The sequence below is a fragment of the Danio rerio genome, chromosome 11 (genome assembly GCF_049306965.1).
Source record: "Danio rerio strain Tuebingen ecotype United States chromosome 11, GRCz12tu, whole genome shotgun sequence".
In the NCBI taxonomy this organism is placed as follows: Eukaryota; Metazoa; Chordata; class Actinopteri; order Cypriniformes; family Danionidae; genus Danio; species Danio rerio.
This window is the reverse complement of record NC_133186.1, coordinates 1,911,055-1,932,500: the sequence shown is the minus strand read 5'-3', so window position 1 is coordinate 1,932,500 and position 21,446 is coordinate 1,911,055. Positions and strand designations below refer to the sequence as shown.

The 21,446-nt window shown below is 37.9% G+C and overlaps 2 protein-coding genes across 14 annotated transcripts in view; both read right to left on the bottom strand.

Annotated features, from left to right (window-relative positions):
* Positions 1–6,809, bottom strand: part of rbms2a (RNA binding motif, single stranded interacting protein 2a) — a 37,668-nt gene extending 30,859 nt beyond the window's left edge. For all 3 annotated transcript variants that reach the window (XR_012386916.1, XM_073916224.1, XM_073916225.1), the window contains exon 1: positions 6,698–6,809. Coding sequence is in view for 2 of the 3 variants with exons in the window: in XM_073916224.1 (XP_073772325.1) it covers positions 6,698–6,769 (72 nt within the window). In the remaining variant the exon portion in view is untranslated. The remainder of the gene's footprint in view (positions 1–6,697) is intronic.
* A 5,967-nt stretch (positions 6,810–12,776) lies between these two features.
* Positions 12,777–21,446, bottom strand: part of lrp1aa (low density lipoprotein receptor-related protein 1Aa) — a 225,922-nt gene continuing 217,252 nt past the window's right edge. For 7 of the 11 annotated variants that reach the window (XM_073916187.1, XM_073916185.1, XM_073916186.1 and 4 more), the window contains 3 exons: positions 21,342–21,371; positions 15,978–16,122; positions 12,777–13,712 (listed from right to left, as the gene is read on the bottom strand). In XM_073916187.1, coding sequence (XP_073772288.1) covers positions 13,572–13,712; positions 15,978–16,122; positions 21,342–21,371 — 316 coding nt within the window. In that variant the 3' untranslated portion in view covers positions 12,777–13,571. The remainder of the gene's footprint in view (positions 13,713–15,977; positions 16,123–21,341; positions 21,372–21,446) is intronic. The other 4 variants (XM_073916179.1, XM_073916180.1, XM_073916183.1 and 1 more) reach the window with 1 other exon arrangement.

The following is a 21,446-nucleotide window of genomic DNA, read 5'->3' as shown; positions in this document are numbered from 1 at the left end:
ATGTCACGTCAGCTTGTCTTGTCAAGCGGGAAAAAACAGGCTTGTTGAAGTGCTTGTTGAACTGCAGAAGCAGGAGACCCGTCGACAGAGCTTAAACCCTCTCCTCTTTCAATGAAGTCGCCGGTGTGGAAGCATTTTAGATTTCCAGTGAGTTATGTTGACAACGTTCGTGTTGTCGACAAAAAACACAGTTTTGCAAGCTCTGCTATGTACGTATTACGTACGGTTCGTCCGATAGACAACACCGGCATCGCGATCCTCCGCCCGCCCCCGTTGCAAATCCGCTCGCGAAAAGTTCACACTCAGGCCCTGTTTACACTGTCTTTGTTTTTAAATGGCATTTTAGAACGACAACGATTTGACATCCACAGTGGCGTGTAGCATTTCTGAGCAGCCCTCCTTCCTCTCTACCTCTGAAAACGCACATCACGTGACCACACAGACACACACACACAGCCATGCGCTCGAGACAGCAGGTCCAGGCAGTCAGAGGACTGCTTCAATCTTTCACTCACCTGTACTCAGTCATTTTAGCGAACACCTCAGATACTGTTGGCTGGTTCCTGTTGGTTGTGCGTCTTTTTTACCGACGCCATTATAACGACACAGATCACTGCCTATTCACGAGTCCCGCAGAAAAAGTGATTGACAGGTGGTAATTATGCGTGTATCTTGCCTTTATTCATTTACTGTATGATTTGTTTATGGGTAAAACAAAGACCATGCAGGTCAGGTAGTTTAAACGGTAGGCTACCAATAATTAATTGGTCATTAAGTAATTAATTATTCATAATCGAAAATCGAATCGAATCGTGACTTTAGAATCGAAAATGTAATCGAATCGAGGATTTGGAAGATTGTGACACCCTTAGTTAGTCAACAAACGCCGGTTGTACATTAAATGCGATAGCAAAGAAAGCAAGAGAGGTATGTTTGTGGACAGACGACGAGGTCAAGTTGTTACTAAACATAACAAATGAATAACTGCACAATGGCGCTTTAAACAGACAATAGTGCAAACAACGCTCCCATTTCTGTGCCCATGTTGTTGTTTACAGTACTGTCTTGCTGTAGCGTTAAAGCCATGTGTTATAGTCATGTGATAGGGGCTTGACGAATAAGGGAAGGATACGCAATGATTCAAAAGCCCCAATCAGGTGGCGAATCTCAGCAGCCCGTTTTCAGATGTCTCCGTTTTTCCATCATTCTCAGCGTTTCAGAATGAAAACGGCCTCTCCAGCGTTTTCAAAACGCTCCATTTTCTGCGCTCGAGAACTCCGGCGTTGTGTGGACGGATGGCGTAACCGTAGCAAAAACTCCTGCGTTTTAAAACGAAAATGCATTAGTGTAAACGGGGCTTCAGAGATAATCCTCAATGTTCAGTTGTGGCCTGTATTTAATTTAGGCCCAATCCCAATTCTACCCTTTAGCTCTTCCCTTTACCGATACGCCTCGTTTTGAGAGTTCCTGTGAAGAAGTAGGGGTGTCCCAATTCTCTTTAGCTTGAAGGCATGGGGCTAAGAGATAGCAGTATATATCCCTTTAAATGAAAGGTTTTTGATTGCCATAAAGGTGTCAGAAAGTTTAATCTGGTGCTATAAAATTAATCTGCTGCAGCTGACGCTATTGCTGTGTTGTTAATCCAACGTAAACACATGAAACATTCATTCATTCATTTTCTTGTCGGCTTAGTCCCTTTATTAATCCGGGGTCGCCACAGTGGATTGAACTGCCAACTTATCCAGCACATGTTTTTACGCACCGGATGCCCTTCCAGCTGCAACCCATCTCTGGGAAACATCCACACACACATTCACACTCACACACTACAGACAATTTAACTCACACAATTCACCTAGCGCATGTGTTTGGACTGTGGGGGAAACCGGAGCACCAGGAGGAAACCCACACGAACTCAGGGAGAGCATGCAAACTCCACACAGAAACGCCAACTGAGCCAGCCGAGACTCGAAACAGTGATCTTGCTGTGAGGTGACAGCGATAACCACTGAGCCACTATGCCACCTCGCCTTTCATCATCAATGCTTCAAATCAGAGGAAATCACTAAGATCTGAACACTGAATCTATTGTATGCTCACACACACACAAACACAGCGTCAGACCTTCATGTTCAGTGCTGGAAACGGCCGGCTGGGGGTTAATCATTAGTGAAGTGTGTTTTCATACCCTGTACAGATCACGAACAGGTGACCAGTGTGTATTTGCGCAGCCAGGTTTGTGAATGTCTTCTGTTATAATGCTGCTCTGAGCAGTCCTATAAAACTCACAACATATTAAACACAGTCTCAAATTCATGATCTCTCTAAATTTGAATATTCTTCACACATTTAGGATTATGATATACACTCACCGGCCACAATTCACACAGGCTCACCAAAACTGGACAAAAGAAGATTGGAGAAACGTTGCCTGCTCTGATGAGTCTCCATTTCTGCTGACACATTCGGATGGTCGGGTCAGAATTTGGCCTCAACAGCATTAAAGCATGGATCCATCCTGCCTTGTATCAGCAGTTCAGGCTGGTGGTGGTGGTGTAATGGTGTGGGAGAGATTTTCTTGGCACACTTTGGGTTCATTAGTACCAATTGAGCATAAACACCACAGCCTACCTGAGTATTGCTGCTGACCATGTCCATCCCTTTATGAGCACAGTGTCTCCATCTTCTGATGGCTACTTCCAGCAGGATATCATAAAGCGTGAATCATCTCAGACTGGTTTCTTGAACATGACAATGAGTTCACTGTACTCAAATGGCCTCCACAGTCCCCAGATCTCAATCCAATAGAGCTGCTTTAGAATGTGGTGGAACGGGAGATTGGCATCATGAATGTGCAGCCGACAAATCTGCAGCAACTGTGTGATGCTATCATGACAATATGGAGAAATATCTCTGAGATATGTTTCCAGTAGCTTGCTGAATCTATGCCATGAAGGATTAACCGTACGTGAAACAATACACCGAAAGCGGCCAGAGCATCAAAGTAGCCAGAAGTCATTCATTTTCAATGAGAGCCGGCAGCGATAAGCGGCGAGGAGCAGCGTGGCGTGTCTTCTCCGGCGTGGGCGTCGAGGAGAGTTGAAATCAAGTCAACTTTATGGTAATGAGCTATGACGCGGTTCAGCAGCAACCAATCAGAATGTAGACGTCCACCGCTTGAAGGAGTTCAAAGAACACAGACCTGTGAACTTTGGTTCCGACCACAGTTGTTCCCAAGGGTTTGATGATTGCGGTCGCCGGATTTACAATGTTTTCTTACAGGATCATGCATTAAATAAGTTACTGGCGAGTTACTGATGTTCATTAATGTTATATAAATTTATCTCAAAAAAGCGGGAAACTCGCACGACGTGACAGTACAAAACAGTCTAGCCGCTTCAGGATATTTCAGACATATGGACACATATTGGATAAATAAAGCAAAGCCACACCACACGCAACTTGATCTTCCAGTGTTATATGAATTTGATAAGAAGTGCGCAACATTTTCACGCTAGAAACTTGTTTAATGCAGGAATGTAACTGATATGCTGCAATGGCTCCTTTAAATACGAGATCAATGTAGCGAGTTTTGACGCTCTCGCTGCCGGAGCTGAAGGCAGACAGCGTTGTCGCCAGGGCAGCCAGAGCGACCTTGCACGCTCTCGCCGCTTTCGGTGTGAACGTACGGTAAGGCAGTTTTGAAGGCAAAAGGGGTCCAACACGGTACTAGTAAGGTGTACCTAATAAAGTGGCCTCGGCTGCAGAAGTGGCTGGTGAGGGTATATTGTAGCAAAACAAAACACGGTAATGTCAGATTTTCCAGCTCTAATTGAAGCATGTCGACCGGGATTCTTAGAAATGCAGTTTTTACAGTACTGTCAGGTTAAAGGCGGTGCTGTAATTCAAAACCTCGTGCCATCTGGATCTGCAGCGGCCTCCTGCTCACAAAGAGCCTTTTTTGTCTGGAGGCAGGGCTGCTGTTTATTTAGTGTTCCCTCTTTTGTTGACTCTTATATGGCGCAGGTACAGGAGCGAGAGATGGCAGCAGATAGACACCCCTGCAATCCTCCACATGTGCACTTAACCTGCGGCTGAACTCCGGATACGGCCAACAGTTTCTGCAGACGGTCATGGGAGAAATGCTCACTTCTGCCACGGGGTTGTGAAACGCTTCTCTTCTCACGAATATATTATACACACAAAACATTTTCTGCGAAAATAAAACATTCATTGGATTTAATAAGTTTTAGAAAGATAAGGGGACGCAAACTAATGATATGGGCAGAATTTAAACAAACAAATTAAGTTCGGTTAACGTTAAATTAAGTTAACAACACAACATTTTATGTGTTTGTTTAAATTTAGCCCATAGATTTAGAACTTTTCCAAAGGTATATTATTAAGGCGAAAGTCAAAATGCTTTCCCAGAGATGAGTTGTGGCTGGAAGGCCATCCATTGCGTAAAGACGTGCTGGATAAGTTGGTGGTTCATTCCGCTTAGGCGACTCCAACTTAATAAAGGGACTAAGTCGAAAAGGAAATGAATGAATGAATAAATGAAGTCAAAAAGCACGAATATGAAACTTACTTTACCCTTATAGTATTCTTTCATGTGGGTTCTGCTCCTGAATGTGTTACAACGATCATATTTGAACCATACTATAGTAAAGTATATTATACTGTATATATTATAGTATTGACAACACTTTTTATTAACTGTAGTATTAACTAGTGAACTGATAAAACTGTAACAACTGCTGTGGTTTAGGCCTACTTTAGTTTTTACTGTGTGTAAAAGTACTGTGGTGTATGATAGTATAATATATAATTGTAGAATCTACAGTATTGGGTAATTGTTTATACTAATATAGTGCTTTATTACATAATATAAGAATCAAAAACACTAGTATTTACTATTAATTACTAATAGAGGTACAATTGGCTTTATATTCGCACATTCGTTCAGTTTTTCAACTTCTGACAAGGTCTCATGTTGTTTATTACACTATATTTTGAATATTTAGTCTGTAAATAAGACTTCAAGACAACATTAGCACTATTTAATTGACTATGAACAATGTTGTACTGTGAAAGTCATTGATTGGCTGCTAATATGATTTCATGGTTGAGTATTTGCACTTTTCTGACAGTATATTATTTAGGAGAAAGACCAAATGTGTGAATGTGAAACCTACTTTACCCCTATTTAGTATTCTTTCATGTGGGTTGTGCTCTTAAATGTGTGACATCAATCATATTTGAACCATACTATAGTAAAGTATATTACTCTATATATATTATAGTATTCACAACACTTTGCTGCTAATGAATGCTTCAGCATACTGTAGTATTAACTATAGTGAATTAATAAAACAGTAATAAATGCTGTGGTATAGGCCTACTGTAGTTTTTACAGCAGTAAACTGTGGTGTATGACATTATAATATATCACTGTAAAAAACTACAGTATTGGGTAATTGTTTATACTAATATAGTGCTTTATTACATAATATAAGAATCAAAAACACTAGTATTTACTATTAATTACTAATAGAGGTACAATTGGCTTTATATTCGCACATTCAATCAGTTTTTTAATTTCTGACAAGGTCTCATATTGTTTATTACACTATATTTTGAATATTTATTCTGTAAATAAGACTTCAAAACAACATTAGCATACTTGATTAACTATAAACAAAGTGCTACTGTGATAGTCATTAATTGGCTATCTAGTATTTGCACTTTTCTGAATGTATGTAATTAAGGAGAAAGTCCAAATGTGTGAACATGAAACCTACTTTACCCCTGTAGTATTCTTTCATGTGGGTTGTGCTCTTGAATGTGTGTTACATCAATCTACTATATCGTATTTGATAGGCCAAGTTCTGGGAAACAATGGAACATTCACATCCTGAATTATGTAACTGTTTAACCCCATCCATCGCTACTACGCGACGCGACAAGAACGCTCGCGTCATAAACAAACATGCTGGAAGCGTTCCAAACGCGCGTTCGCTCACCAAGCGTTGCGCGTTTGGCTGCGTTCGCGTCGCAAGTCGAATGTACTGCTTTGGTCCTTTAACAAACATGGAGGTTCAGAAGAGGCGTAAACACAAGCCAAAAGCTCGCCGAAGAGAAACTTTTTCCCATTTTTAACGCGAGTCGAGCGCGTCACGGTGGGTTTTCAGGGGTGGGGCGATGTGTTTTCTCACCGCCGAAAACTTTCGCGTAATCATTCAGATCGCAAAAAGAAACAGAAACATCAAAGCATCCCTCCGTTCATACCAAACACGAATGTTTAACCAAATATATCCGCATCTGAATGATATTTATATACATTTAATTCCAAACAATGTCACACTGATGGACAGTAGCATACATTTTTCCATGATATGGGACCAAAGTTATTCTCTTATTCTTAAAACTTGATTAGCAAAGCCTTTGTGTATTCAACAAATGCAATAACTAGCAACCAAACACACGACGTATTCCATGTAGCTATTATTATCATCATCTTCATAAACTTATGAAAGCCGCCATTCCCAGCAAACCGAGCCGTCTTTTCTCCGGCTCTGGACACAATGATCCCGCAGAAAGCTCAAGTTGGTTTGTCAAGGACACTGCAGCTCATATTAGCCACGGAAAAGCCGCCGGGTGTGGAAAGAGTGGAATAAAAGCCCGGTCGCGGTACCTTTTTGCCGTTTCTGCTGTTGTATCCGCTGTAGGGGTTGAATCCCGTGCGCGGCGGTACGGAGAGCAGCATTTTCCTCGGCGCGGTGTCCGGAGCGGCCGCTGACGTCAGTGAGAGGAAGTTCAGGCGGGATCCAGAGAGTCCCGCTGCCGCCGCCGGGAGCTCTACACCCCGCCCGGGTCCTAGCGCCACAGAGACCCGCTCCAGACCGCTCCAGACACGGACACAGCGCGAGAATAAACCCGGCTGTGCTCTTTACTGTATGCGGTGGAGGCTGACAGAGTGAAAGAAGTGCGACAAAACAAACGATGTTCAGCAAATAAATAATTATAGCATAATTCCGAAAAAAAATATTTTTTAAGAGTTTTATTTTTATAATTTTATTATTTATTATTTTATTATTCTATTTTTTATTCTATTTATTATTATTATTATTTATTCTATTTTTATTCTATTTATTATTCTATTTTTATTATTTTATTTTTTATTATTTTATTATTTTATTATTCTATTTTTAAGAGTTTCTAACAATTTATATGGGCTGAATTAAAACAAATTAAGCTGAACGTTACTAAATTTGTTTGTTTAAATGCAGCCTATATAATTTTTTTCCAACCACTTAGGCCAACTTAAAAATTGTAAATACAATGAATAATTTTTTAATACATTAAAATATTAAAATTTCCAAATGTTTGGTTGCAGCTGAAAGGGCATCCGCTGTGTAAAACATGTGCTGGATAAGTTGGCGGTTCATTCCGCTGTGGCAACCCCTGATTAAGGGACTAAGCCAAAAAGAAAATAAATGAATAAAAATATTATGAAAAATAAGAAGAAAATTAGTTTTTTACGGGACCTAAATAGTTCTATATTGCATGGCTGCAAAACCCCTTCAGGCCCGTAGCCAGCCTATGCGGTTCCTTTTTCTCCAAAAGTGGACCTTTTTGCAGTTATACGCCTCATTTTTTATTTAACTATGAGATTTAAAAACTGCATTTTAGTGACATTTTAAGCACTATTTTAACTGGATTAGCTTAATGGTTGATCACTTTTTGAAGTACCAAAAATATTTCCTAAAGATTTAGAATAAAGAGATAAGAAAAAAAATACTTATTATTAAAATATAAATTTATTACTTCATACATCATAAAAAATAGGAATCTTTAACATTTTCAATTAAAAACTGTAGCCTAGTTTTATTTAATAGGCAAATAACAAACCAGCCAGCACATTCAACTGTTCCTCAGTCAGAATTTTGCCATTTGAATATTAAAAAACACAATCATAATAATAATAATAATAATCATCTATGTTCACACTGAACATATGTGAGAGTAGGAATTTTATTTATCTAAATATTTCATTTATAAATTGATTATTATATTATATTATATATTGTATTATATTATATTTATGGGTTTTTCTGTTTATTTATTCTAAATATTTCATTTATAAATTGATTATTATATTATATTAAATTATATTTATGGGTTTTTCTGTTTATTTGTTCAAAATATTTCATTTTAAAGCAATTTATTTTATTATATTTTACTATATTCCTGTCAAAATGAGAGAAATAAGACTTTCTCTAGAAGAAAAAATATCATAGGAATTGGGAAAATATTTTATAAATACTATAAATTTCACAGGAGAGCCAAAAAATGTTGTATTCACCATATGAGATGGATAAAATACAATACACGCCATATAAAGACACTGCAAAAATGATTTTCTTTGTATTTCTGTTCTCATAAATGTGCATGTGTGTGTGAAATGTGAAACTGGGCATCTCGCCTTCAGATGAACATGCATGTGTCGGTGTGTGACTCTCTGGAAGTGTCCCTCTGGAGACTACTATGGTTTGCATATAAACAACTCTGTTGCCAAGCAGCAAAATTCCCCTCAGTTCTGAATATTTGTCTCATAAAATGGAGACAAATGAGCCTCTGAGAGCCATGAGAGACTGTGCTTGTGTGTTTGTTGTGTGCATGGTTACACACGGTTAAAAGTGCTGCGTCGCCTCCTCAAGACCATCAAAACTGAATGATGTCACTTTAAATAATGTATTCATTCAAGGGGTTAATAATAATAATAAGGGGTTAATAATAATAATTCTGGTTAATAATTCTGACTTTAACTGTATATATATATATACATACACCAAAAACACATTAATTTTAGCGATACCCAATAAAGTATATATAATTCAAAATGTATAATTTTGATTTCCTGAAATTCTGTTTGAGGTAAACAAAACAAGATGTTCAGTGGAATGTCCATGCTGCACTTTTCCCATAATAAAAGACAATGAATTGTTGTCCAGGGGATATAAAACAGCATATATTTTTCCCCTTAAAGAGACGGTTCACCTAAACCTTAAAAACAATTTCTTTATCATTTACTCACACTCGAGAGATTCTGAACTTATGAATTTCTTTCTTCTGTTGGACACAAAACAAGATATTGTCAAGAATGCTAAAAAGTGGCCAATTACATCCAAATATACTAAATACCTTCAACTGAAGTCAGAATTATTCGCCCCCCTATAAATTAGTTTTTCTTTTTTAAATATTTCCCAAATGAGGTTTAACAAAAGGAAATTTTCACAGTATGTCTGATAATATTTTTTCTTCTGGAGAAAGTCTTATTTGTTTTATTTCGGCTATAGAATAAAAGCAGTTTTTAATTTTTTAAACACCATTTTAAGTACACAATTATTAGCCTCTTTTGGCTATTTTTTTCCCTGATAGTCTACAGAACAAACCATCATTTTACGATGACTTGCCTAATTACTCTAACCTGCCTAGTTAACCTAATTAACCCGGTGAAGCCTTTTTAAGCTGTACAGAATTGTCTTGAAGAATATCTAGTAAAATATTATTTACTGTCATCATGGCAAAGATAAAATAAATCAGTTATTAGAGATGAGTTATTAAATATGATTAGAAATGTTTTGAAAAAGTAATAAGATTGCATGTGCAAGTCTGCAGCCAGCCAGAGAGGCTACTATCGAACCAGTCGCCTCAGAACTTTATTGAGGAGCAGAATGTTTTTGCTTGTTAAAACGAGCAGAGGGCGACATCTGCAGTTTGATTGCTGAAAATCTTCATCAAACCCTGACACAAAGCTTTTTCTCAGTCTTTATCAACGATTTTAAAAACTAAGAGATCTGCATGTCAGAAAGACATGCAGTTTTTTACACAACATTATGCCTTTATATAACCTTTTGGCAACATCATGTTTAACTTAAGTAGAGTTAAGAAAACAATATTCACCTTATTTTTTACCACAGGATCATCATATTATTTAATAATAATACATGTTGCAGATTTTGTTTTCATTATTTTATTCGTTTTGTTGCTGCCGTTTAAGGAAAATAAGATTTCAACACATTTCTAATCATAATAACTCATTTCTAACTGCTGATTTATTTTATCTTTGCCGTGATGACAGTGAATAATATTAGACGAAAACTTTCAAGATATTCAGCTTAAATGCATATTAAAGGCTTGGTTAATTAGGTTGGGGAGGAAACTCGTGAATAACAGTGCTTTGTTTTGTAGACAATGAAATAAAAAAAAACTTAAGAGGGCTAATAATATTGACTTTAGATTTTTTTCAAGCTAAATTAAACATTTTCCAGAAGAAAAATCGAAGAGGAAATACCTTGAAGCAGAGAATCGAGAAAACAGTCAATATGGTGAATAAAGCTCCGCCTACTAGTACAGGAGCCAATCATCGATCGTTATATGGTGAAAAAAGCCCGCCATCTCGCACAGGAGCCAATCATCGATAGCTAAGGACTGACGATACTCTGGTGGAGAGGCTTGGACCAGACAGATTTTGTGTGATTTGGATGTTTAGAAATTGTTGTTTAATTCTAATGGTGATTCCTAATATGTCATGTAATCGTAAGCTTGGCAAGCAATTTTAGAGAATCTGATGTTTCCCCATTCAGACAGAATGCTCGAGCATACTGCCCGAGAGGCGTTTCTAAGATGGCCGCCGTGTGAAAAGACTTACCTTAAAGGTATATTGACAAGGTGCAGTGGAGGACTGGACATCCAGAGCCATATATATATATATATGTAGCTTTCCTGGTGGTCAGTATGCAAATAGTTTTATTAAATTACAAAAATTATAATTTTATAACACCTTTCTACATCGATGGAAAAGTGAGCGCACAAGCATTGCCGCCAAAGAGCATGTGTTTCTCTGCATGTAAATGTATTATCCTCCTTTCCTGTTAAATTTAATCTAATCCGTTTCCTGAAACACTTGTTTGGTACAAAAGTTCATACAAACAACACAAAAATGTAAAAAACTAAATCTTACCTATTACATTTTCTGCCTTTATGCTTTTTTGTGGCAATTGTGCTACCCACTGCGCCACCATGCTGCCATTATTATTATTATTGTTATTCTCATTATTCTGTTCTTGTCCTTACACGTTTATTGTTAAATAAATTGCAACAAAAAAAATTAAGTTTTAAGAATTATTTTGCTATGCGTTGGCGCAGTGGGTAGCACAATCACCTCACCGCAAGAAAATCACTGGTTCGAGTCCCAGCTGGGCCAGTTGGCGTTTCTGTGTGGAGTTTGCATGTTCTCTCCGTGTTGGCGTGGGTTTCCTCCGGGTGCTCCAGTTTCCCCCACAATCAAAACACATGCACTTTAGGCGAATTGATGAACTAAATTGGAGTGTATGAGTGTGTATGGGTGTTTCCCAGTGATGGGTTGCAGCTGGAAGGGCATCCACTGCTTAAAACACATGTTGGATAAGTTGGTGGTTCATTCCACTGTGGCGACCCCTGATGAATAAAGGGATTAAGCTGAAAAGAAAATGAATGAATGAGTTCAGTAATGACGTCTGCACTGCGCGCTGGCTTTTTAAAAATGTTTGTCGGTGCGTTAAACTTGTTAATAATGTCACTAATAAGGTCACGATTCACACTCGTTAAATAATTACTTTATATCGCTTTTCTTTACATTCTCAGGAGATACAAAACCTAATCTTTCACTATATCAGTTGACGAAGATATGAATAAGTGAATGACAATTCAAGGGCGACACGGTGGCTCAGTGGTTAGCACTGTCGCCTCACAGCAAGAAGGTCACTGGTTTGAGCCTCGGCTGGGTCAGTTGGCATTTCTGTGTGGAGTTTGCATGTTCTCCCCATGTTGACGTGGGTTTCCTTCTTAGTCCAAACACACGTGCTATAGGGGAATTGATAATTGATAACTAAATTTGCTGTAGTGTATGAGTGTGTTTGTAAATGAGTGTGTATGGGTGTTTCCCAGTACTGGGTTGCAGCTGGAAGGTCATCCACCGCTTAAAACACATGCTGGGTAAGTTGGTGGTTCATTCCACTGTGGCAACCCCTGATGAGGGACTAAGCCGAAAAGAAAATGAATGAATGAGTTCAGTAATGACGTCTGCACTGCGCGCTAGCTTTTTAAAAATGTTTGTGGGTGCGTTAAACTTGTTAATAATTGTTAATAGTGTCATTCATATAGTCACGATTCGCACTCGTTAAATAATTATATCGCTTTACATTCTCAGGAGATACAAAACCCAATCGTTCACTGTATCAGTTAGTGGTCAGCAATGTCGCCTCACAGCAAGAAGGTCGCTGGTTCGAGTCCAGGCTAGGTCAGTTGGTGTTTCTGTGTGGAGTTTGCATGTTTTCCCTGTGTTGGCGTGGGTTTCCTCCGGTTTCCCCCACAGTCCAAACACATGTGCTATTGGGGAACTGAGGAACTAAATTAACTGTTTAGTATGAGTGTGTGTGTGAATACGAGTGTGTATGGGTGTTTTTCAGTACTGGGTTGCAGCTGGAAGGTCACCAATGCTTAAAACACGTGCTGGAATAGTTGGCGGTTCATTCCACTGTGGTGACCCCTGATGAATAAAGGGCCTACGCTGAAGGAAAATGAATGTTAAATGTTTTTCAGTTCATCTTCTCAAAATCACCACCGAAAGCCATGTGTGCTGAACTCCTCTCTCTTTCCCTCCACACCGACTCACCCACTTTATTTTGTGCAGTTCACCAAAAAACAAAACGTTTAGTTTGGTAAAGAGATTCATACATAGGCACAATTTTATTGTCGTCTATAAAACTAATCTCAAGCAGTTAAGCAGAAGCCTTTAGATCAAAACGCTTTTAAAGATCATGATAAACATCGTCAGTCGAGTGCGTCCAAATCTACAACACGCACGTTCTCACTTAAAAAATCGGTTTGTGTAAAAGTTGGTAATAAGCGTAAGTAATATTGCAATGTTTCGGATCTGTGCACGAGAAAAGCCATTATCCTTATAAATAATCATGAACGTACAACGGGAGTAGTAAAACTGGCACGTACTGTAAAATCGATAACATCCGCTTGACATTGTGGAAAGTTTTGAAGCAAACAACATCGGTTCCGTGTCAAAGTTGCCCTCGCAATGCTACGACAAACTGACGGAACAACACTTTTTTCTCTATACAGCTCATACAAAAATAAAAAAATGTCATTTGTTCCCATCTCATATTTTTTTTCGTGTTTTTTGACTCCATATTGCACAGAGGTAGTGGCTATTAAGGTAAAAGGGAGGTGACCTAAAAATCAAAATAATCAAAAAATAAGGAAAAAAGAAGCATATTTCTTTTTGTTGTCGTAGAAAATGTATCGTTCGTTGTCTTGCGATGTTTTTTTGTGATCAGAGGAATTGTAAAAGAACAAAATATAATACTGCAATCACATACAAAAGTAGTCCATTTTTGTACATTTTATACAGTGTTAACACTTAACTGATTTTCTTCATGTTTTCTTCGTTTCGTTAAAAAGGCAAACGGTATGTCGTGTGTGTATGTTTGTGTGTGTGTGTTTGTGTGTGTTTAAGCCAGCGGGTCCACCAGCGGTTCTTCATCTCCTCGTGACAGCAGCTCTTTCTTCTCGTCTGTGCTGGCCAGAGAGTTTCGGCTGTTGTGAGCGCCCATGTACAGCGTCGCATACACTGGGTTCGTGAAGTTGGTCGGCTGAAAGACAAACACATTTATAGATGTTACACCTGGGCTCTGTTCTTCATAGCTCGCTTAAATGATCTAAGATGATTTGGCAGATCCTGGATCTGTTCATCTTGATAACTGATCTCTGGCTAATTTGGTTCTTCACACAAGTTCTTGAATCAGATTAAAATGTCTGGATGAACTGATCTGAGATCAGTTGTGAAGGACTGATCTATCCATCCGCGAAATTCTCCATAGCAATTCTCGACGGCACAGCAGCGTAATGACATCATCTGATTATTATTTATTTATCCATGTGAGCAAAATTACTTCAAATTAGCAGGAAACGGTTTGTTAAATATGACACGCAATAACTCTCCACGTTTGTTGTGAGCTGCAGGCTTTACACTTTCATGTGTCAAGAGTATTCATCATGTATTTCAATGCATATCAATGTATTTTCTTTATTATAGTAGTCCAGGCCTACTCAAGTTTTGTTAACCAGCATAAGAAATAACTGCATAAATTAATTTCGATATCTGTAACGGTGTCAATCACCGGCATATTATCGATCAAAACACGTGCATGACTGCATAAATTATCATCCTTTTTTTTTAAAGTTGATATTGTGCATGTACGCATCTGTATCTAAAAAGTTCATAAATTATTACTTTGCACCACCAGGTAGTCATTGTGCTTTCATTAGAGTGATGATTGCATACGTTTTATAAATATAGATTTTTTACTAATTTTTTACAGACCCCAGATCTGTTGCTATACAGAGTAAATATTCATTAATTCTTTCATTTATTAATTTTCCTTCAGCTCAGTCCTTTATTTATCAGGAATCGCCACAGCGGAATGAACTGTCAACTATTCCGCGGTTTTTGAGACGATTCGCTTATTTACTTCATAGTGCAGATCTGGAACTGAAAGCAGAATGCATGACATTTAGTTGATTTTTAGGCCCAGTGTGATATCGCTTCTGCTAAACCATGGTTGGTTTGGCAGCAAAGTTTCTTGATTATTATGCTGGAATGAGAGTTTAGTTTCATATCAGCCTAGAAATAACTAATAATGTGGAAACTCGGGCGCCACAGTGGTTCAGTGCTTAGCACTATCGCCTCACAGCAAGAAGGTCACTGGTTCGATTCCTGGATGGATCAGTTGGCATTTCTGTGTGGAGTTTGCATGTTCTCCCCATGTTGGCATGGGTTTCCTCCGGGTGCTCCGGTTTCCCTCCCAGTCCAAACACATGCGCTATAGAGGAATAGCATAAACTCAACTGACCATAGTGTATGAGTGCGTTTGTGTGTGAATATTAAAGTGTATTCCCAGTGATGGGTTGCAGCTGGAAAGGTATCCGCTGCCTAAAACATATGCTGGAATAGTTGGTGGTTCATTCCGCTGTGGCAACCCCTGATCAATAAAGGGACTAAGCCAAAGGAAAATGAATGAATGTCAAAACTCGCTGGTCATTTTTGAGCAAGATGCTAATGGTCTAATACGATTCAAAGATGTATGCTAAGCTAAGCTAAAAGTGCTCCTGCATGCCTCGGCTGAATGGATTTAAAAATGATCAAACTTAACCGTTTAGCTCTAGGATCGCTTTAAAATCAGTGTAAAGTGAGAGTGTAAAGTGTAATGCTGTTTTGTGCTCGTCAAAACTTCTAGTCACAACTTCGAAAAACTAACCCAGCAGGCACAGGATGTCAACAGGACGTCAGATTGATGTTATACCCCAATGTCGTGGCGACGTTGCATTTTGTTTGAAAATGGGCTGACGTCAGAACATCAGGCCGACGTCAATGTCCAACCTAAAATCAACCAAATATCAACGTCTAATGATGTTTCATCTTGATGTGGACGTTACCACTGTGACGTCTATCAGACGTTGGATTTTGGTTGCCATATCTGAAAAATAAATGTCAGTATTTGACGTTAATATGACGTTGGCTTAAGATGTTTGCTCGGCGTTGGAATTGGGTCACTTTCCAACCCAACCTAAAATCAACCAAATATCAACGTCGTTATTGGACGTCAAAATAACGTTGTCCTTAGACACTGGATAGACATTGGATTTTGGTCACCTGACGTCACGACCTAAATCTAACCTAATATTAAAGTCTTATGATATTGCGTGCCTGCAGGAAACTTTTGAGAAGACCTGAGAGCCCTGTGTTGAATGACCTTGGCTGTGGACAAATCTGAATTTAAATAAATAAATAAATAAATAACTTATTTTCTCAAGAACTGTTGTCTTTCTGCTGGGGTATAGTGACATGAAGCTCTTACTTTGTCAGGATCCAGTGTGAAGTCTGCGTCCAGCAGTTCTCCAACATCATCGTCCTGCTCTCCTTCATATATTTTATAGGCCGGGTTCCCGATCTCCACATTCATGGCGCCGTTGGTCATCCTCTGATGCTGGAAGCCTTTGGCTCTGCAGACACACAATACAGAGTTTACTGCACAGTAAATGCTGCGCTCAGGTCAGTTACACACCGTACACAGCAGAAAAACAGCCACAACACTGAGGGATGCCACTGACACGCACTGGAACAACCTAAAAACAAGCAACACCATCCAAAAACCCAGAGTTTACCTACAAGCCCAAATCAGAACAAGTTGGGACAGCATGGAAAAAACAAATAAAGAAAGACAGTAGTGATTTCCAAATTTACTTTGACTTGTTTTTGAGTGCAGACAATATGAACACACAATATTTGATGTTTTGTCTGGTCTACTTCAGTTCCTTGGTAAATATACATCCTTTACTGTCATTTAGACCCGCAACACACTCCAAAAACCAACCCAAGCTCATTTTAAAAACGTAGTCCCGCGGACGTTTCTGGAGACAGCGGAATACATCCCGGGGGGTACGTACGGCCGCATTTAGTTTTTTCAAGCGAACACTGCGGGGCGGTGTGATGCCGTTCCCTTTCCCGCCTACCTTACCTCCTTGTGGAGGGCTTCCCCGCTGCAACCCGTTTGTCCACTCAGCTCACAGTGTACGTCGGCAGGCTCGAGATGCAGAGAGGAGTCGAAAACGGCGACCGGTTTCGAGTCCGGGGAAGAGCGGTTCCAGCAATCAGGTAAGACAAAAACAGAATCCCAAAAATTAAGTGAACGAGTTTCGTGTCAGGGTGAGAACGCAGTGAAATCCGAAAACGTGGTAGAAAAAAAAAAAAATCGGGGCTTTTATTTTTTTGGACGGCTTTTGCAAACTGTTGCTCGGGTTTAGGGAAGCAAGCGAGCGGGCGGGCGGGTTGATCGGTAAAATTCGTTGGGTTCAGGGAAGGAGGAGGGCAGGTTGGCCGGTCGTGCAGTCAATCATCCGGTCAGTCAGACAGCAGCCTTCGGTGGGTTCAAGTGAGAACAGCTCGAGCGCCAACCACACTCGCGAGAGGCATCTGAGGTGCGAAAAAGTGCACAACAGCGGCCTCTCACGGATTCGAGAAAACAAAAACTGCAGCCGTACGTACCCGCTGGGACATATTCCGCGGTCTCCAGGAATGTCCGCGGGACTACGTTTCCACAACGAGCCTGGGTTGCCAAAAACAGTCAGGAGGGGAGCAGTAATCAGGTAAACTGGTGGAATAATGATGTGAGGTGAAGCAGGTGATGTCAACAGGTGTTTTTAATTATGATTATTGTGATTATGAAGAAAGGTCTAGTCCTTTAGGAGCCAAGATGGGCCGGGGATCACCAGTTTGCCAACAAATATATGAGAAAATGACTGAAATCTTTAAAAAACAATGTTCCTCAAAGAAAGATGAAGACATTTGGATGTTTCACCTTCAACAGTGCGGAACATCATTAAAACATTGAAGGAATCTGGAGGAATTTTAGTGCGTAAAGGACAAGAGCGCAAGCCTAAGCTGAACAACCACCTCCGATCCCCCAGGGGGCGCTGCATCAAGAATCCTCATTCATCTATAAGCCAGATCACCACATGGGCTCGGGACTACTGTGGTAAACCTTTGTCGGGTACCACAACATGTAGTTACATCAACAAATGCCAGTTGAAACTGTACTGTGCTAAAAGGAAGCCCTATGTTAACAGTGTCCAGAAGCGCCGTCGACTTATCTGAGCTCTAAGGCATCTGGGATGGACCATCACACAGTGAAAATGTATCCTGTGGTCAGATCAATCAGTATTTCAGGTATGTTTTGGGGGATACATAGACGCCGTGTGCTCTGCACCAATGAAGAAAAGGATCATCCAGACTGTTACCAGCAACAAGTCCTAAAGTCAGGGTCTGTGAGGGTATAGGGTTGTGTCAGTGCCCTTGGCAAATGTAACTTGCACTTCTGTGATGCTTTATTAATGCTGAACAGTACACAGAGATTTTGGAGCACAATATGCTGCCTTCTGTTTCAAGGACGCTCATGCATATTTCAACAAGACAATGCAGAACCACATTCTGCACACATTACTGAGTCCTGGCTGTGGAAGAAGAGGATACAGGTACTGGAGTGGCCTGCCTGCAGTCCCGACCTGTCTCCAATAGAGAAAGTGCAGGAAGAATGGCACCTCTAATACTTCCTCACTTGCTGTCTTCAGACCCTAAACATCTTTTAAGTGTTGTGAAAAGAAATGGCGACATTACAAAGTGTTTTTATTTTTTGAAAAATAAAACAACAAATCATGAGGAACACACATTCAATAATGTTTGTTGTATTGTCTGCAGTGAAATACAAGTCAAAGTAAACTCAGAAATCACTACTTTCTTTTGTATTTGCGTTTTCCAACTGCATGTTTGCACAGTTCAACATTATTTTTACCTTCTTGATTTTAAGTCAGCCAGCTTAGTCAAAGAACAAATGATGATTGATTATTCAGCAGCATAAAGGTTTGGGCTGTAGTGGAGTTTGTTTCTACACTGCAATAAACGCTTTTCTTACTTCCATTTTTTGACTTGTTTCTAGTCCAAATATCTAAAAGTTCTTAAATCAAGAAGATTTTCTAGACGAGCAAAACATATTGACTTGTTTTAAGAAATAACATGCCAAAATGAAGTGAGTTTCTCCTTAAATCAAGCTAAATAATCTGCCAGTGGGGTCAGCAGAATAATCTTGTTTTTCGATTTGTGGTAAGATTATTCTGCTTACCCCATTGGCAGATTATTTAGCTTGTTTAAGGAAAAACTCACTTCATTTTGGCATGCTATTTCATAAAACAAGTCAATATGTTTTGCTCTTCTAGAAAATGCTTCTTGATTTAAGAACTTTTAGATATTTGGACTAGAAACAAGTCAAAAAATCGAAGTAAGAAAAGCGTTTATTGCAGTGTAGTCCAAAACTCTGAACATTCTTAAATCAGGAAGCCTTTTATAGACGAGCAAAAACTATAGTCTTGTTTTCAGAAACAATGAGTCGAAATGAAGTGAGTTTCTTTAGGTTGTTTTAAGCAAAAACCCACTTAATTTTGGATTTGGATGTAACCGCCCACCTTCAGTGAAAACCAACTGTGCAAACAGCGTGAGGCCGTGTTATCTTGCTAAACACTGGGTTTTGAACATGGCACATGTTTAACAGATCGATTTCCACTAATGCAGTCCTGCTGAGAACCAATCATAGAAACACTTGGCCAGATTAACAAACAGCCTCAGTGCAAGTTTAGCTTTTTTGGTATCAAAAAACTCCTGTCAAGATTTACTAAACACATGCAGGACAGTGAATTAATTGCTATTTTTCTTTCAGATGCAATTGAATCCTTTACTAAGGTCTGTGGTAGTTACATTCCTGAAGTTTACATTTACACCCTTTCATTGATTCATTTTCCTTCAGCTTAGTCCCTTTATTCATCAGGGGTCACCACAGTGCAATAAATCACCAACTCAGTACTGGGAAACACCCATACACACTCATTCTCACACACACTCATACACTACGGTCAATTTAGTTAATCAACTCCCCTATAGCGCATGTGTTTGGGTCACAGTGAGTAGATTATTATAAACTAAATAAAAATGATAAATATGACAAAAATGAGCACCTGGGTTGTTTAATTTGTGTGACAGTACTAAATCACTAACAACAAAAGTGGTTATTTAATTAAACTAAATTTAATTAAATAATAAATATGACAAAATGAGCTCTTGCTTTCTTTAATTTGTGGAAGAGCACTAAATCACTTTTAAAAATAAAATAAAATGAAATGAAATGAAATAAAATGTGATAGTGATGATTATAAAAATAATCGCCTGCATTCTTTTTCATTTATTGTGGAATATCACTAAACCTCTAACAATTTTTTTAAATTAAATTAAAATTGAGTGCCTGTGTACTTTAATTTGTTGAACAGCACTAAATCACTAACAAAAAATGAATAAAATAAAGTAATAAATATAATAAAAATTAGATAATAATTAGTGCCTGTGATCTTTAATTCATAAAGATCACAAAAAATGTAATTAAACTATATAATATGTATTATTATTTAAATTGAATCTAAATTAAATAAATAATACAATTAAAAAAAACACCTGTTTCCTTTAATCTATGGATCATCAATTCATTTACAAAAAAGTTAAATAAAATTAAATGAAATTTATTTCATTTGTAAACCATCACTAAATCACTTACAATCTTTTTTTCAAAATTCTATTAAACGAATGTTATTTAACTTGTGGAACATCAATAAAACACTTTTTTAAAACTAAACTAAAATTAAATTAAGTTAAATTAAATTAAATTAAATGACTTGCATTCTTTCATTTGAATAACAGCACCAAATCACTTAAATGTTTTTTTTATTAATTTTAAATTAAATAAAAATAAATAATAAATATTATTATTTAAATAAAATAAATAAATCACTAACAAAATAATAATAAATAAATAAATAAATAAATAAATTAATTAATTAATTAATTAATTAATTAATTAATTAATTAATTAATTAATTAATTAATTAATTAATTAATTAATTAATTAATAAATAAATTAATTAATTAATTAATTAATTAATTAATTAATTAATTAATTAATTAATTAATTAATTTAAAAATAAATTAAAATGACATGGTTTCTTTATTTTGTTGAACATCACTAAATCACTTACAGTTAACAAAATTTTATTAAAATAAATAATAAATATAAAAATGAGCGACTGCATTCTGAAATTTAATCACTTACAAATGACATGAAATGAAATGAAAATAATTTCTTTTTTTAGCTTGTGGAACATCACTAAATCACTTCGAAAAATGTAATTAATTAAAAGTAAAATTAAATTAAATGGAAATAATATTTAAAAAATGAATGCCTGCCATGTTTTGCATTTTTTTTTTTTTTGTTAATTTTTTAATTTACCAAACTTTCGAATCCCATTGACTCTTTCAGGAGGTTTGAGATCTTGCACTAATCTGTAAATCTGGGCCATAATGTTCAGTCTAACAGCCGTATAAAACACACGATTGGTTCTCAGTCTTACACACTACTGGATCCATGTCTTTATTTTCTGCAACGGATTATCATCTTCTCCTCTGAACAAGACAAACCACTTGTTTTGAGTCAGGTGGTTTTTGACAGAGAGAGAACGGCGACACATTGAAGACGACAAAAACACAATCAATTCTCCAAACCAGCCAGAAAGATGGACAGAAACCAAAATTAAACCATAAAAAGAAAGAGATAATGGAGAAAGACCGTTACCGCGGCCGTTTGGAGCGGGATTTGCCAAGCCTACGGAAAAGAGACGCAGTTTACCAAGAAAGAAAAGAGAAAAGAGATGTTTCTGGGATGGAAAGTATCTCATAA